The 18,830-nt window shown below is 45.4% G+C and overlaps 1 protein-coding gene across 1 annotated transcript in view; it reads right to left on the bottom strand.

Moving 5' to 3' along the window:
* Window positions 1-318: 318 nt before the first annotated feature.
* AHNAK (AHNAK nucleoprotein) overlaps window positions 319-18,830 on the bottom strand; it is a 62,504-nt gene continuing 43,992 nt past the window's right edge. Inside the window, exons 4-5 of the mRNA XM_035098992.2 lie at window positions 18,529-18,716; window positions 319-17,431 (exon numbers count right to left, since the gene is read on the bottom strand). Of these exons, the coding sequence (XP_034954883.2) occupies window positions 1,628-17,431; window positions 18,529-18,716 (15,992 nt within the window). The 3' untranslated portion in view covers window positions 319-1,627. The remainder of the gene's footprint in view (window positions 17,432-18,528; window positions 18,717-18,830) is intronic.

Raw genomic sequence — 18,830 nt, 5'->3', positions numbered from 1 at the left:
TTTACCCCTGGACTTTTGACAGCTTCGGTAAATATATTTAAGGATCTACCCTGTTCCCTTGATCGAGGTTTCTTTTCACTGATTTTAATATAGTATTTTTTTAATTGTTGCAACCCGCCCTGGCGCCTTAGGATGGAAGTCGGGCAAGTAATCTTAAAAGCCCCCTTCAGACCTCCCCACACAATGATGGCAGGTTGGGGTGGCTTAACACCTATGTGTTGCTTGGAAATGTGGTCAGCTGAAAGGGGTTATTAGCTTCTCCTGAAAAAGAAGAGTGCAGCAGCTGGGACACTGGGGAATAAAAGGTTCAGGAGGTCAAAAGGTTAATAAACACTTTATTTCCATTTTACAATATCAGTTATTCTCAATTAATTTGCTTTTAAAGTGCTGAAAAGATTTTCCTTTTACTGTTTTGTTTTAAAACCAAGATACATTTGTTAAACAAAAAGATGAAGGAGATAACAAATAGCATCTGTAAGGTTGGGAGGGAATATAAGAAGGCCTTGAAGAATTTTGCTCCACATCTCAGAAAACTTTCATTATACAAAAATAACAAATATATAGAGATGACTAAGATGGTGTCAGAATGTACACAAAATTTTTGGCTAATTTATTTTATCGTGACTTTTTTTAACCAGACAAAAATGGAAATTATACCATGGGTGTTTTATTACATCTGTCCTGTATCAAATGAATACAAAAGACCTGACCTTTCTGCAGCAATGTAAGACTGTTTGTGAGGCCCCAAATTTGACACATCTCAGTTGCATCTATATATTTTTACAGAGTCTTTTTCTTTTAACACATCCAAATTTTAAACGATAGAATTTTTTTTGGCTGCCCCCTTCCACAAATAAAAGCGGGAGGGGGAAGGGAGTCACTGAAATGGAAAACAATTGCCATAGATCAACACTGAAGATATTTAGCAAGTCGAAAAGTATATATATTTATATGTTTTTAAAAGCTTGCTGAAGTAAACGTAAAGCTCTCAGCGTACGAAGCGCAAAACCCCAACCCTGAAACACAAGAGAGAACTTCCAAAATACACCTGAAGAACTGTACATCCCACCTTCCTAATGGCACAGCTTTAAATATCACATAAATCCAGGTTCTACCTCTTTTCAAATTGGTAGCCCATCACACAAACGGCATTATTACCCATGGCACAAATGATACTGTTTAATTCAAACTGATACAGCTGATTCACCAAGCAGCATTTTGTATTATGTGTGCATTGCCGCTTTTTTAAAAAAAAATTGGCACTACTTAACCGTTATTACTGCCACAGTGCATTGTGGGAAGCACGGCAATGCATTCTGGGATGCAAGTTTACCTGCCGTATCACTGCTTTATGAACTTTGCAAAAAAAAAGAAAAGCAAGCTGCTGTATCAGTTTCTGTGAGATATTTATACATATATCTATGAAAGATATAATCATGTTGGGACAACTCCCTGACCACAGTAAAAACATGGTTATTTCTCAGTTAAGGCCTACCATTTCACTGGGCACCCCGTTTTTATTGCTGAGCATTTCAAGCGAGGAAATTTGTATATACACATATATAAGGGAGATAGGTAAGATATATACACACAGAGACAATATGTACAAGAAACCCCCCCATTTCACTCATTTCATTTCGTCATCACTTCCCGTTACCTCATAAGAACCTTTAGTTTTTGCCCCTATCCCCCCAAACGTACCAAATTTCATCTTGGACTGTTTGCCTTTGTCATGCTCCAGTGTGCCTGTTGGCGTTGAATGCGAGGAATGCTCGTCGCTGAAGGACGACGACCGGTGCCGGGACTTTTTGCCCTTAAAGAAGGAGAACTTCCCTTTCGGAGAAGCAGACCCTTCCACTTCCACATCGCCCTCCAAAGAACCCAGGCTGGCCTGTAACTCCCCTTCGCACCCTGAGGCAGACACCGAGATCTCTGGGGAGCCAACGCTGCCTTTGACCTTAGATTTTGAGAAAGGGAACTTTGGCATTTTGATTTTGGATTTCTTAAGCTTAATGTCGGGCTCTTCCAGTTCGACATTCACTGCCCCGGCATGGAAGCTTGCCTCTGGCGCCTGAGGGAACTCAACGTCAACTCCAACCTCCCTTCCTGTTAGCTCTTGCCCCGCAACCACAAATTTTGGCATTTTCATTTTGGGGAATGACACTTGTCCAGATGGGCTTTCTAAATGGTCATGTGGAACGTTCACCCCAACAGAAGGACCTTTGACCTCTAATTTGGGACCTTTGAGATCAACCCCTGCCTTTGGTCCAGAAAACTGAAGGCCTCCAGACCCCTGCATGCCCATGCTTAGCTCTGGCCCAGAAACTTTGGGAGCTGACATGTTGAGCGAAGGTCCTCTCAAGCTGACATCAGGAGCGCCAGCGTCCAAGCCCATGCCAGAAATCTTCACGCCTGGTGCCCCCACGCCGATCTGTTGGCCTTTCATGCCACCAGATACATTAACGTCGCCTTTCAAGCTTGGTCCTTTCACATTCAAGTCAAAGCCTGGGGCAGAAATGTCATGTCCTGTGAGATCTACTTCAGGCCCTTTGATCTGTGGCCCTGAAATACTTCCTCCTTCACTGGCGATGCCAAACTGGGGCAGCTTCATGCAGGGAATCTTAATTCCAACTCCAGAAGAGCCTTCTACGTTAATGTCAGGTGCCTCGACAGCCACCTTGGGAGATGTAACGCTGCCAGAAATGCCGAAATCTCCTTTGACCTTTGGTCCTTTCAGATTCACATCAAAGTCAGGCGCTGAAATGCCTCCTCCAGAGGCCATTTTAACGGTTGGCGCTTTCATGTCTAGGTCTGCAGCGCTCACATTGACATCTAGGCCTGGGGCCTTTGGCATTTTAAGCTTTCCTTCAAAACCACTGACGTCAACATCTGGTGTGCCAAATCCGATCCTTGGACCTTTAATGTCACCAGAAAGGCCCACGTCTCCTCCAAATTTTGGTCCTTTCAAGCTTACATCCACTGCAGGAGCGCTCATACTTCCTCCGAGGCTTGGGGCCGAAACATCAACACTTGCTGAGGGCAGTTTTCCTTGAAGGTCCACCTCGGGCCCCTCCACTTTCACACCTGGCTTCCCGATCTTTGGCATGCCAAATTTTGGCAATTTCAATTTCCCTTCTAGGCCTTGTCCTTCCATCTGGGGAAGGTCAATGTCACCTTTCAGCTTTGGTCCTTTCAAGTTAATGTCAGGGGCTGACATGGAAGGAGCAGAAACATCCATGGGTGGCAGGTTCACCGATGGACCTTTCAGGCTGATGTCAGGTGCGCTGAGGTTGGCATCAACACTTGGGCCTCGAAGGTCTCCTTCCAGTTTGGGACCAGCCAGATCAACATTTCCACCTGAGAATTTGAACTTTGGCTTCTTGAGATGGATGTCAGGACCTCCAATATGGACATCGGGGAGGCTGGCACTTCCGCTGGGCACTGTGATGTCAAGATCTGGAGATTTCAGAGATGGCGATGAGACGTCTATTCCTGGTGACTTGATTTCCCCTTCCACCTTTGGCAAAGAAGCATCAGCCTTGAACATAGGTGATTTGATATCAAACTCGACGTCAGGAAAAGAGAGTTTCCCAAACATAGACTTCTTTCCTTTGGGTGACTTGATGTTCATGTCTCCTTTCAGGGATGCTTCAGGAACAGAAATGCTTCCTTCCAAATCTGGCGATTTCATACTTGCATCCATATCTCCACTCACGGCAACGCCACCCTTCTTGCCTTTGATTTTAGGCCCGCTCATGTGGAGTTTAGGCATTTTGAATTTGCTTTTCTTCCCTTTTCCAGAAATGGAGATGTCAGGCGATTCAACATTCAGCTCACCTTCTGGGAGGGAGATGTCTGCCTTGGGGCTTTTTGCTCCAAATCCAAACTTTGGCATTTTAAATTTAGGGAGTTTAACGTTTCCCTCTGGCCCTTCAAGGTTTACATCTGGACACTCCAAGTCAATCTCAGGGCCCTTAGCTTCAATTCCTGGCCCTTGAATATCAATTCCTGGACCTTTTAAGCTGCCTTCAACCTTGGGAAGAGTGACATCAACATCACCCTTCACTTTAGGTCCCTTCAGATTTAAGTCAATCTCTGGCATGGAGATTTGAGGTGTCTTGAAATGCATTTCAGGCATCTTGACTTTGGGACCCTTCAGTTTTCCTTCTGGTCCTTCTATGTCCAAGCTGGGGCCTGATAATTCCAATTCTCCCTTGGGTACATTTACATCAACATGAGGTCCTTCTCCTTTGAACTCAGGCATTCCAAATTTGGGCATTTTGAATTTGGGCATTTTCAGTTTTCCTTCTGGGCCATGGAGGTCGACATCTGGAGCATCAATATCCAGCTTGGGACCTTTGATGTCAATTTCTGGACCCTTCAAATCACCTTCAACCTTTGGTAGGGAAACATCCACATCTCCTTTCAGTTTGGGGCCTTTGAGGTTGAAATCCACATCAGGCATGGAGATTTTAGGTGCTTTGATATTCATTTCAGGCATCTTGAATTTAGGGCTTTTCCATTTTCCTTCTGGGCCTTCGAGTTCAACATCAGGAACATCTATGTCTAGTTTGGGTCCTTTGATATCAATTTCGGGGCCCTTCAGGTCACCTTCCAACTTTGGCACAGAAACATCCACATCCCCCTTCACTTTGGGACCTTTCAAGTTCAAGTCAAAATCGGGCATGGAGATTTTGGGGGTTTTAAAATGCATATCAGGCATCTTAAACTTGGGACCTTTAAGTTTTCCTTCAGGGCATTCAAGCTCAACATCAGGAACGGAAACATCCAGTTTAGGGCCATGTATATCCACATCTGGTGCTTTCAAATCACCGCCAATCTTGGGAAGAGATACATCCACATCTCCCTTCAGTTTTGGGCCCTTTAAGTTGAGGTCAACATCTGGCATGGATAGTTTTGGTGCTTTGATGTTCATTTCAGGCATCTTAAATTTAGGTCCTTTCAGTTTTCCATCAGGTCCCTCAATATCAATGTCAGGAGCATCTATCTTAGGACCTTTGATATCTATTTCAGGCCCTCTTAGACCCCCTTCAAATTCTGGGACGGAAACATCCACATCACCTTTAAGTTTAGGCCCTTTCAAGTTTAGGTTCATGTCTGGCATGGAGATTTTAGGGGCCTTGAAATGCATGTCTGGCATCTTGAATTTAGGGCTTTTCCACTTTCCTTCTGGGCCTTCGAGTTCAACATCAGGAACATCGACGTCTAATTTCGGCCCTTTGATATCCACGTCGGGCCCCTTCAGATCACCTTCTAACTTCGGTAAAGAAACATCCACATCCCCCTTCACTTTCGGCCCTTTGAGATTTAGATCGAAATCCGGCATGGAGATTTTGGGGGTCTTAAAGTGCATATCAGGCATCTTAAATTTGGGACCTTTGAGTTTTCCTTCAGGACCTTCAAGCTCAACATCAGGAAGGTCAACATCTAGTTTGGGACCCTTGATATCCACATCTGGGCCTTTCAGGTCACCTTCTAGCTTTGGAACCGAAACGTCAACATCTCCCTTCAGTTTAGGGCCTTTCAAATTGAAATCAACGTCTGGCATGGAGATTTTGGGTGATTTGAAGTGCATGTCAGGCATCTTAAACTTGGGACCTTTCACTTTTCCTTCTGGGCCTTCGATGTCCAGGCTCGGTGCATCAATGTCCACTTTTGGAAGAGAAACATCAAGGTCTGCTTTTGGGAGGCTCACGTCCACATCTGGGCCTTCTCCTTTGAAGCCAAATTTGGGCATTTTGAATTTGGGCATTTTCAGTTTTCCTTCTGGGCCATGGAGGTCAACATCTGGAGCATCAATATCCAGCTTGGGACCTTTGATGTCCATTTCTGGACCTTTCAAATCACCTTCAACCTTTGGTAGGGAAACATCCACATCTCCTTTCAGTTTGGGGCCTTTGAGGTTGAAATCCACATCAGGCATGGAGATTTTAGGTGCTTTGATGTTCATTTCAGGCATCTTGAATTTAGGGCCTTTCCACTTTCCATCTGGGCCTTCAAGTTCAACATCAGGAACATCTACGTCTAGTTTGGGTCCTTTGATATCAATTTCGGGGCCCTTCAGATCACCTTCCAACTTCGGTACAGACACATCCACATCCCCCTTCACTTTGGGACCTTTCAAGTTCAAGTCAAAATCTGGCATGGAGATTTTGGGGGTCTTAAAATGCATATCAGGCATCTTAAACTTGGGACCTTTAAGTTTTCCTTCAGGACCTTCAAGCTCAACGTCAGGAAGGTCAACATCTAGTTTGGGACCCTTGATATCCACATCTGGTCCTTTCAGGTCACCTTCCAGCTTTGGAACCGAAACGTCAACATCTCCCTTCAGTTTAGGGCCTTTCAAATTGAAATCAACGTCTGGCATGGAGAATTTGGGTGATTTGAAGTGCATGTCAGGCATCTTAAACTTGGGACCTTTCACTTTTCCTTCTGGGCCTTCAATGTCCAGGCTCGGTGCATCAATGTCGACATTTGGAAGAGAAACATCAAGGTCTGCTTTTGGGAGGCTCACGTCCACATCTGGGCCCTCTGCCTTGAAGCTAGGCATTCCAAATTTGGGCATTTTGAATTTGGGCATTTTCAGTTTTCCTTCTGGGCCATGGAGGTCAACATCTGGAGCATCAATATCCAGCTTGGGACCTTTGATGTCAATTTCTGGACCCTTCAAATCACCTTCAACCTTTGGTAGGGAAACATCCACATCTCCTTTCAGTTTGGGGCCTTTGAGGTTGAAATCCATATCAGGCATGGAGATTTTGGGTGCTTTGATGTTCATTTCAGGCATCTTGAATTTAGGGCTTTTCCATTTTCCTTCTGGGCCTTCGATTTCAATATCAGGAACATCTACGTCTAATTTTGGCCCTTTAATATCCACGTCGGGCCCCTTCAGATCACCTTCAAACTTCGGTACATCCACATCCACATCCCCCTTCACTTTCGGCCCTTTGAGATTTAGATCGAAATCCGGCATGGAGATTTTGGGGGTCTTAAAGTGCATATCGGGCATCTTAAACTTAGGACCTCTGAGTTTTCCCTCAGGACCTTCAAGCTCAACGTCAGGAAGGTCAACATCTAGTTTGGGACCCATGATATCCACATCTGGGCCTTTCAGGTCACCTTCCAGCTTTGGAACCGAAACATCAACATCTCCCTTCAGTTTAGGGCCTTTCAAATTGAAATCAACGTCTGGCATGGAGAATTTGGGTGATTTGAAGTGCATGTCAGGCATCTTAAACTTGGGACCTTTCACTTTTCCTTCTGGGCCTTCAATGTCCAGGCTCGGTGCATCAATGTCGACATTTGGAAGAGAAACATCAAGGTCTGCTTTTGGGAGGCTCACGTCCACATCTGGGCCCTCTGCCTTGAAGCTAGGCATTCCAAATTTGGGCATTTTGAATTTGGGCATTTTCAGTTTTCCTTCTGGGCCATGGAGGTCGACATCTGGAGCATCAATATCCAGCTTGGGACCTTTGATGTCAATTTCTGGACCCTTCAAATCACCTTCAAACCTTGGTAGGGAAACATCCACGTCTCCTTTCAGTTTGGGGCCTTTGAGGTTGAAATCCATATCAGGCATGGAGATTTTAGGTGCTTTGATGTTCATTTCAGGCATCTTGAATTTAGGGCTTTTCCACTTTCCATCTGGGCCTTCGAGTTCAACATCAGGAACATCTACGTCTAGTTTGGGTCCTTTGATATCAATTTCGGGGCCCTTCAGATCACCTTCCAACTTTGGAACTGAAACATCAACATCTCCCTTCAATTTAGGGCCTTTCAAATTGAAATCAACGTCTGGCATGGAGATTTTGGGTGCTTTGAAGTGCATTTCAGGCATCTTTATTTTGGGACCTTTGATCTTGCCCTCTGGGCCCTCTATATCCAAGTCGGGAGTTTCAATGTCCACTTTGGGTCCTGATACATCAATGTCTGCTTTGGGGAGGTTTATATCCACCTCAGGACCCTCACCTTTGAAGCCTGGCATTCCAAATTTGGGCATTTTAAATTTGGGCATTTTGAGTTTGCCTTCTGGTCCATGGAGGTCAACATCTGGAACATCAATGTCCAACTTGGGGCCTTTGATATCTATGTCAGGACCTTTCAAATCCCCTTCCAGGCTTGGTGCAGAAACATCAAGGTCACCTTTTAATTTAGGACCTTTCAAATTCAATTCCACATCGGGCTTTGAAACTTTAGGCGATGAAATATTCAGGGAAGGCATTTTAAATTTAGGGCCTTTCACTTTTCCGTGAACATCAACATCTGGGCCTTGGACATCAACTTTGGGCCCTGAGATATTAACATCTGGTTTCTTCAGCTTCACGTCAACCTCTGGAGTGTGAACCTTTGGACCAGAAAAACTGAACTTTGGAAGCTTAAATCTTGATTTCTTTGGTTTCCCTTCAATATCTATTTTTGGTGCTTCTAAGTCAACTTCAGGTCCTTTCAATTCAACGTTAGGACCTTTGATGTCACCTTCGAAGTCTCCCTTTAATTTAGGACCTTTCAAATTCAAGTCAATGTCTGGCATTGAGATCTTTGGAACATTAAAATTAATTTCAGGCTTCTTAAACTTGGGACCCCTTAATTTTCCTTCAGGGCCTTCGATTTCCAAATCGGGTGTTTCAATGTCTAGGTTGGGGCCAGATATATCCACTTCTCCCTTAGGTAAGCTCACATCCACTGAAGGGCCTTCTCCCTTGAAACCAGGCATTCCAAACTTGGGCATTTTAAACTTGGGCATTTTGAGTTTGCCCTCCGGACCATGTAAGTCAACATCTGGTGCGTCAATGTCCAATTTGGGGCCTTTGATGTCAATGTCAGGCCCTTTCAATCCACCTTCGACCTTTGGCAGAGAAACATCCACATCTCCTTTCAATTTTGGACCCTTCAAATTAAGATCTACATCTGGCATGGAAAGCTTTGGCGCTTTGATGTGCATTTCTGGCATCTTAAACTTGGGGCCTTTAATTTTACCATCTGGACCTTCAATGTCTAAATCAGGGCCTTCAATGTCCACCTTGGGAGCAGATATATCAATGTCTCCCTTTGGGAGATTTACATCCAGTTCAGGGCCTTCTCCCTTGAAGCCAGGCATTCCAAATTTGGGCATTTTGAATTTGGGCATTTTCAGTTTTCCTTCTGGGCCATGGAGGTCAACATCTGGAGCATCAATATCCAGCTTGGGACCTTTGATGTCAATTTCTGGACCCTTCAAATCACCTTCAACCTTTGGTAGGGAAACATCCACATCTCCTTTCAGTTTGGGGCCTCTGAGGTTGAAATCCACATCAGGCATGGAGATTTTGGGTGCTTTGATGTTCATTTCAGGCATCTTGAATTTAGGGCTTTTCCATTTTCCTTCTGGGCCTTCAAGGTCAACATCAGGAACATCTATGTCTAATTTCGGCCCTTTAATATCCACGTCAGGCCCCTTCAGATCACCTTCGAACTTCGGTACAGACACATCCACATCCCCCTTCACTTTGGGACCTTTCAAATTCAAGTCAAAATCTGGCATGGAGATTTTGGGGGTCTTAAAATGCATATCAGGCATCTTAAACTTGGGACCTTTGAGTTTTCCTTCTGGACCTTCAAGCTCAACATCAGGAAGGTCAACATCTAGTTTGGGACCCTTGATATCTACATCAGGTCCTTTCAGGTCACCTTCCAGCTTTGGAACCGAAACGTCAACATCTCCCTTCAGTTTAGGGCCTTTCAGATTCAAATCAATGTCTGGCATGGAGATTTTGGGCGTTTTGAAGTGCATGTCAGGCATCCTAAACTTTGGACCTTTCACTTTTCCCTCTGGACCATCTATACTGAAGTCAGGAGCTTCAATATCTAATTTGGGACCTTTGATATCAACATCTGGTCCTTTCAGATCCCCCTCTACCTTTGGCAAAGAAACATCAACATCCCCCTTCAGTTTGGGACCCTTCAGGTTCAGGTCAAAGTCTGGCATGGATATTTTGGGTGCTTTGATGTTCATTTCAGGCATCTTAAATTTGGGCCCTTTGAGTTTTCCTTCGGGGCCTTCAAGCTCGACATCAGGGATGTCAACATCCAGTTTGGGACCCTTGATGTCAATATTTGGGCCCTTCAAGTCACCCTCCAATTTAGGAACAGAAACATCAGCATCTCCTTTTATTTTGGGACCCCTCCAGTTCAAATCAATATCTGGCATGGAGATCTTAGGAACATTAAAATGCATTTCTGGCATCTTAAATTTGGGCCCCTTGAGTTTTCCATCAGGTCCTTCAATCTCAACATCAGGAATATCTACGCCAACTTTAGGACCTTTGATGTTGACATCAGGGCCTTTCAGATCACCTTCCAACTTCGGCACTGAAACATCCACATCCCCCTTCACTTTGGGTCCTTTGAAACCCAGGTCGAAATCAGGCATGGAGATTTTGGGAGCTTTGATATGCATTTCAGGCATTTTGAATTTGGGGCCCTTTAGCTTCCCTTCAGGTCCTTCTAGGTCAACATCAGGAAGGTCAACGTCCAATTTGGGCCCTTTGAGATCAACCTCTGGGCCTTTCAAGTCACCTTCCAACTTTGGCACAGACACATCCAGATCACCTTTTACTTTGGGACCCCTTAGGTTCAAATCAATGTCAGGCATGGAGATCTTAGGTGCCTTAATGTGCATTTCTGGCATCTTAAATTTGGGGCTCTTCCACTTTCCTTCTGGACCTTCAATGTTAACATCAGGAGCATCAATGTCCAATCCTGGCCCTTTAATTTCAACATTGGGGCCTTTCAGATCACCTTCCAACTTCGGCACTGAAACATCCACATCTCCTTTCAGTTTGGGGCCTTTGAGGTTGAAATCCACATCAGGCATGGAGATTTTAGGTGCTTTGATGTTCATTTCAGGCATCTTGAATTTAGGGCCTTTCCACTTTCCATCTGGGCCTTCAAGTTCAACATCAGGAACATCTACGTCTAGTTTGGGTCCTTTGATATCAATTTCGGGGCCCTTCAGATCACCTTCCAACTTCGGTACAGACACATCCACATCCCCCTTCACTTTGGGACCTTTCAAGTTCAAGTCAAAATCTGGCATGGAGATTTTGGGGGTCTTAAAATGCATATCAGGCATCTTAAACTTGGGACCTCTGAGTTTTCCTTCAGGACCTTCAAGCTCAACATCAGGAAGGTCAACATCTAGTTTGGGACCCTTGATATCCACATCTGGGCCTTTCAGGTCACCTTCCAGCTTTGGAACCGAAACGTCAACATCTCCCTTCAGTTTAGGGCCTTTCAAATTGAAATCAACGTCTGGCATGGAGAATTTGGGTGATTTGAAGTGCATGTCAGGCATCTTAAACTTGGGACCTTTCACTTTTCCTTCTGGGCCTTCGATGTCCAGGCTCGGTGCATCAATGTCCACTTTCGGAAGAGAAACATCAAGGTCTGCTTTTGGGAGGCTCACGTCCACATCTGGGCCTTCTCCTTTGAAGCCAAATTTGGGCATTTTGAATTTGGGCATCTTCAGTTTTCCTTCAGGTCCATGGAGATCAACATCAGGCACATCAATGTCCAATTTGGGTCCTTTGATATCAAATTCTGGGCCTTTCAAGTCTCCTTCAAGTTTGGGGACTGAAACATCCACATCACCCTTGATTTTGGGACCTTTCAGATTCAAATCAACATCAGGCATGGAGATTTTTGGAGCCTTGATGTGCATTTCGGGCATCTTAAACTTTGGACTCTTCCATTTTCCTTCAGGGCCTTCAATGTCAACATCAGGAGCACCTATGTCTAGCTTAGGGCCCTTAATGTTGAAGTCTGGGCCTTTCAAGTCACCTTCCAGCTTTGGAACTGTAACATCATAATCTCCCTTCACTTTAGGACCTTTCAGGTTCAAGTCAACATCCGGCAGAGAGATCTTTGGAGCTTTGATGTGCATTTCAGGCATCTTAAATCTAGGCCCTTTCACTTTTCCTTCTGGGCCTTCAATGTCCAAGCTTGGAGCATCAATGTCAACTTTTGGAACAGAAACATCAATGTCTGCTTTGGGGAGGCTCACGTCAACATCTGGGCCTTCTCCTCTGAAGCCTGGCATTCCAAATTTGGGCATTTTGAATTTGGGCATCTTCAGTTTTCCCTCTGGCCCATGGAGATCAACATCTGGCACGTCAATATCCATTTTGGGTCCTTTGATATCAAATTCTGGGCCTTTTAAGTCTCCTTCAAGTTTGGGGACTGAAACATCCACATCACCCTTGATTTTGGGACCTTTCAGATTCAAATCAACATCTGGCATGGAGATTTTTGGAGCCTTGATGTGCATTTCGGGCATCTTAAACTTTGGACTCTTCCATTTTCCTTCAGGACCTTCAATGTCAATATCTGGAGCATCGATATCCACTTTGGGGCCCTTGATATCCATTTGGGGTCCTTTCAAATTGCCTTCAATATTTGGGACAGTTACATCCATCTCCCCTCTCGCTCTGGGGCCTTTAAGGTTCAAGTCTACATCAGGCATGGAGATCTTAGGTGCTTTGATATTCAGTTTTGGCATCTTAAATTTTGAACCCTTCAGCTTCCCTTCTGGGCCTTCAATATCAAATTCTGGAGCTTCCACATCTAACTTTGGGCCTTCAATGTTGACCTCTCCCTTTGGAAAGCTCACATCCACATCAGGGCCTTCCAGTTTAGGCGTCGAGATGCCAAAATGCGGCATCTTCAATTTTGGCATTTTCAGTTTCCCCTCACTGTGGAGATCCACATCTGGGCCAGTTAGGTCTACTGTGGGACCCTTGATGTCAACGTTAGGGCCCTTCAGTTCTCCTTCTAATTTTGGGGTGGAAACATCAATGTCTCCTTTTAGCTTGGGTCCTTTCAAGTTTAAGTCAATATCTGGCATGGAGATTTTGGGTGTCTTGAAATGCATTTCAGGCATTTTGAACTTGGGACCTTTCAGTTTTCCCTCTGGACCATCGATGTCTATGCTCGGCATATCAGCATTCAATTTGGGTCCTGAAACATCAATGTCTGCTTTGGGGAGGCTCAAGTCAACATCAGGGCCTTCCCCTTTGAAGCCAGGCACCCCAAACTTGGGCAACTTCATCTTGGGCATCTTAATTTTAGCATCTGGGCCTTCAAGTTCAACATCTGGGAGATCCACATCAAGTTTGGGGCCCTTGATGTCAACGCTGGGTCCTTTCATATCACCCTCAATCTTTGGGACAGTCACATCCATTTCACCCTTCATTTGGGGGGCCTTGAGATTCAAGTCGACATCTGGCATGGAGATTTTAGGAGATTTAATATTGAATTTTGGCATCTTGAATCTGGAACCTTTGATTTTTCCTTCAGGACCCTCCAGTTCCACATCTGGGACATCAACATCTAACTTAGGACCCTCAATGTTGACCTTGGGTCCTTTCAGGTCACCTTCTATCTTTGGCCCAGAGATATCCACATCTCCCTTCAGTTTTGGCCCTTTCAGATTGAAATCTACATCTGGCATTGATATCTTGGGTGCATGGATATTCAGTTCAGGCATCTTAAACTTGGGCCCTTTCAGTTTTCCTTCTGGGCCTTCAATGTCCAAGCCTGGTGCTTCAATTTCTACTTTGGGACCAGAAAGGTCGATGTCTGCTTTTGGAAGACTTACATCCACCTCTGGACCTTCTGCTTTGAAGCTGGGCATTCCAAATTTGGGCATTTTGAATTTGGGCATTTTCAGTTTTCCTTCTGGGCCATGGAGGTCAACATCTGGAGCATCAATATCCAGCTTGGGACCTTTGATGTCAATTTCTGGACCCTTCAAATCACCTTCAACCTTTGGTAGGGAAACGTCCACATCTCCTTTCAGTTTGGGGCCTTTGAGGTTGAAATCCACATCAGGCATGGAGATTTTGGGTGCTTTGATGTTCATCTCTGGCATCTTAAATTTGGGGCCTTTAATTTTGCCTTCGGGTCCTTCAATGTCCAGTCCAGGAGCTTCAATGTCTACATTTGGAGCTGAAACATCGATGCTTCCCTTTGGAAGACTCACATCCACATCTGGCACTTCACCTTTCATGCCAAACTTGGGCAATTTCATTTTTGGCATTTTGAGTTCAGGTCCATGTAGTTCGACATCTGGTGTTCCAATGTCCAATTTGGGGCCTTTGATGTCAACACCTGGGCCCTTTAATTCTCCTTCCACTTTTGGAATGGAAACGTCGACACCTCCCTTGACTTTGGGACCTTTCCAGTTCAGGTCAATGTCTGGCATGGATATTTGAGGGGTCTTAACATGCATTTCAGGCATCTTGAGATGAGGACCCTTCAGTTGTCCTCCAGGGCCTTTGATGTTGAAGGTGGGAGCTTCAATGTCTACATTTGGAGCTGAAACATCGATGCTTCCCTTTGGAAGACTCACATCCACATCTGGCACTTCACCTTTCACGCCAAACTTGGGCAATTTCATTTTTGGCATTTTGAGTTCAGGTCCATGTAGTTCGACATCTGGTGTTCCAATGTCCAATTTGGGGCCTTTGATGTCAACCACTGGGCCCTTTAATTCTCCTTCCACTTTTGGAATGGAAACGTCGACACCTCCCTTGACTTTGGGGCCTTTCCAGTTCAGGTCAATGTCTGGCATGGATATTTGAGGGGTCTTAACATGCATTTCAGGCATCTTGACATGAGGACCCTTCAGTTGTCCTCCAGGGCCTTTGATGTTGAAGGTGGGAGCGTCAATGTCTACATTTGGAGCTGAAACATCAATGCTTCCCTTTGGAAGACTCACATCCACATCTGGCACTTCACCTTTCACGCCAAACTTGGGCAATTTCATTTTTGGCATTTTGAGTTCAGGTCCATGTAGTTCGACATCTGGTGTTCCAATGTCCAATTTGGGGCCTTTGATGTCAACCGCTGGGCCCTTTAATTCTCCTTCCACTTTTGGAATGGAAACATCAACACCTCCCTTGACTCTGGGGCCTTTCCAGTTCAGGTCAATGTCTGGCATGGATATTTGAGGGGTCTTAACATGCATTTCAGGCATCTTGACATGAGGACCCTTCAGTTGTCCTCCAGGGCCTTTGATGTTGAAGGTGGGAGCTTCAATGTCTACATTTGGAGCTGAAACATCAATGCTTCCCTTTGGAAGACTCACATCCACATCTGGCACTTCACCTTTCACGCCAAACTTGGGCAATTTCATTTTTGGCATTTTGAGTTCAGGTCCATGAATTCCAACATCTGGTGTTCCAATGTCCAGTTTGGGGCCTTTGATGTCAACCGCTGGGCCCTTTAATTCTCCTTCCACTTTTGGAATGGAAACGTCGACACCTCCCTTGACTTTGGGGCCTTTCCAGTTCAGGTCAATGTCTGGCATGGATATTTGAGGGGTCTTAACATGCATTTCAGGCATCTTGACATGAGGACCCTTCAGTTGTCCTCCAGGGCCTTTGATGTTGAAGGTGGGAGCGTCAATGTCTACATTTGGAGCTGAAACATCAATGCTTCCCTTTGGAAGACTCACATCCACATCTGGCACTTCACCTTTCACGCCAAACTTGGGCAATTTCATTTTTGGCATTTTGAGTTCAGGTCCATGTAGTTCGACATCTGGTGTTCCAATGTCCAATTTGGGGCCTTTGATGTCAACACCTGGGCCCTTTAATTCTCCTTCTACTTTTGGGATGGAAACGTCGACACCTCCTTTGACTCTGGGGCCTTTCAGGTCAATGTCTGGCATGGATATTTGAGGGGTCTTAACATGCATTTCTGGCATCTTGACATGAGGACCTTTCAGTTGTCCTCCAGGGCCTTTGATGCCAAAGTCAGGTGCAGCTATGTCCACTTTGGGGCCTTTGAGATCCATCTGGGGCCCCTTGAGGCCGCCTTCTATCTTTGGCACAGAAACAGCCACATCGCCCTTTAGGTTTGGCCCTTTGACATTCAAGTCCACATCTGGCACGGTGACATTTACTGGCGATGTTTGCATGGACGGCATTGAGACTTTTGGACCTTTTAGGTCAACATTGGGAGTTTCAATATCTAGTTTGGGACCCTTAATATTCATTCCAGGCCCTCTTAAGTGGCCTTCCACCCTTGGCCCTGAAATGTCCATGGCGCCTTTCCCTTTAGGGCCCCTGAGATTCAAGTCAACATCTGACATAGAGATCTGGGGTGTATGACCAACTATTTCAGGCTTGCCAAATCTGGGTCCTTTCACGTGTGTTTCAAGGGTCGCTTCGGGAGCTTGCAAATCCACTTTAGGCCCTGAGATGTTAAGTCCCCCTTTTGGAACAGTCACTGTCGCTGTAGGGTCTGGTGCAGAAAATTTAGGAAGTTTCATGTGGGGTATTTTAAGTTTTCCTTCGCCTCCTTCAAGACCGACATCTGGAGCCCCAAGATCCACCGCAGGCCCTTTGATATCCAGCTTGGGGCCTTCCAATGTTGGAGAGGTGGTCTTCAGGCCACCCTTCAAGTCCACATCTTTCAGGCCCACGTCCACCTGTGGTTGTGCGATTCCAGGTTCTCCCATGGCCCATTTGGAGCCTTTCAAGGACACTTCTGGGCCTTTTATTGACGCTGATGGAGCCACTGCATCAAGCTGAGGAACCTCAACATCAGAAACTGAAGAGGATATACCAAATTTGGGCATTTTCATTGCAGGAAACGCCACCTTTCCTGTGCTTCCAGTGTTGATATCTGGAGATTTGATGTTGCCTTCGACGCTGGCACTGGGGATGTCCACTTTTGGACCTTTCAGATCACCTTGAATTTGGGGTCCTGAAATACCAACTGAAGGACCCTTGAGGTGGGGCAATGATAAATCAGCTTGCAGCCCTCCCACATCACATTGGATTTTACCCCGACCTCCTTTCCCATTCACTTCGGGCGTTGTGACATGGAAACCAGCTTCCTGGCCTCCTGGTATAAAGTCAGTCTGGGTTCTCATATCTACACCTGTGACATGAGGCCCAGATATTCGAATATCAGTTTTCCCAACCTTAGGCTGTTCCATGTGGATACCAGGAACACCAAACTCCAACCTCTGAGAGGGCGACTCAATAGTTGGTCCGGTATACGTAACGTCAGGTCTTCCTCTCACCCCAATGTGGGAGTCTGTTATCTGGGTAGTTGTTCTCCCCGACAAGTCAACATGTGGGATCTTGATGACAGTTTTCCCAGGTTCTGTTTCAATCTCAGCTTTGGAAATGTGGGTGAGTTCATGTTTCGGAATCTTGATTTTAAACTCTGGGCTGCTGATGTCAATCTCTTTGGCACCCTCACGACCTGTGACGTCGACAGTGTAAGCAGTAACTCTCTTGGTGACTGTGATGGTTCTGCTTTGGGTTCCTGTGTGCTCGACTTCCATGCCATCTTCCGATTTAAGGCGAGGCTTGATTTTTGTGGTGTAAATCCGTTTGTACTCTTCGTCGTCTCCGCTCTGGAACACAGAAGAAAGAGTTGTTACTGTCAACAGTAGTCTAAACATAAAATGCTGGTATCTACACCTATCAGTCTATCACAGGCATGTCCAACAGGTAGATCATGATCTACCGGTAGATCACTGGATGTCTGCGGTAGATCACTGGTATATCATTGGCTCCCCCCCAAAACAACTGTACTCCCCTAAAAAAAGCTCAACATTTACCTCCTCCCTGAAAAAAATCAACAACTTTGACCTGAACCCCAAAAAAAGGGGGTAGATCACTGCCAGTTTTGAACTCTGTGAGTAGATCGCAGTCTCTTGGGAGTTGGCCACCCCTGGTCTATCACATCTAAATCCAGAAGCACAGCATGGACTGATGCACATACATAAAGTGGACATCGCTTGTGGACAGTTGAAGCGGCCTTCTCCGCACATAGAAAGTGAAGATATCAGCAAAATCAACAACAACATTGTGCCTTGCCTTTCTCCTTGATAATTTGTTTTCTGCATGCAGAGAATTTTGTATGGTCAATCAGTAACATAAGGCCTCACCCACAAAACTTGAAGTAATGCAGCCCAGACATGGGATGATCACCTCTGAAAGAATTTCTTCTGCTTCAAATAACTAGTGCAAGGATATTCATTTCATTTCACTTTTAATTTTTTAAAATTACCATACACAAGGTGGTTTATAAGCTGAAGAAACAACAAAATAGACAGCAAAGATCACACACCTAATAATAATCTGATCAAATGCAAAAAAGTCATAATAAAAAACTTAACTTTAAAATAAACAACCAGTGGCCCTCCGGGTGCAGTTGAACTACAACTCCCATCATCCCTGATGATACTGGCTGGAGCTGTTGAGGGTCCAACAAGTTACCTGTCCCTGAACCTGCCCCAACAAGTTACCTGTCCCTTGGTACTTGCCCTCAACTCCTTAACTGATTGCATTTGTAAATTTGATAAAAGTCTTCCTCTGGTGTCCTGGAGTATCCAAGGTGGCACAGGTGTATGGAAAGAGCCAGGTCTCAAGTTCCCCCAGGCCCACCCTTAGATCCTTCCTCCCTCAGCTACAGAAGGGGGTCCTCTCCATGACAATGCTCACTCACCAAAACAACCTCTGGACTCCTTGAGGCAAAGACGTCATGGGACCAAGACTGTCCTGGCAATGGAGACCGGTCGCCTTTCCTCTGCAGCCGAAGGCCGACAGTGTGATGGCCCACGTTCTTCAGGAGCTCTGTGACTTCCCCGGACTGCAGGTTGTCGAAGTAGATTGTGGCACTCACGATCTGATCCCCTGAAGGGGGTGGGGTGGGGATTAAGAACATTAAGAAAAAGCCCTGCATCCACACTAGCCAACCAGAGGCCTCTGGGAAACCTGCGCCATAGGGAAGGAGCTGTTGTTTGCTCC

The sequence above is a fragment of the Zootoca vivipara genome, chromosome 17, assembly GCF_963506605.1.
Source record: "Zootoca vivipara chromosome 17, rZooViv1.1, whole genome shotgun sequence".
In the NCBI taxonomy this organism is placed as follows: Eukaryota; Metazoa; Chordata; class Lepidosauria; order Squamata; family Lacertidae; genus Zootoca; species Zootoca vivipara.
The sequence above is the reverse complement of the archived record's forward strand: the minus strand, read 5'-3'. Positions and strand labels throughout refer to the sequence as shown.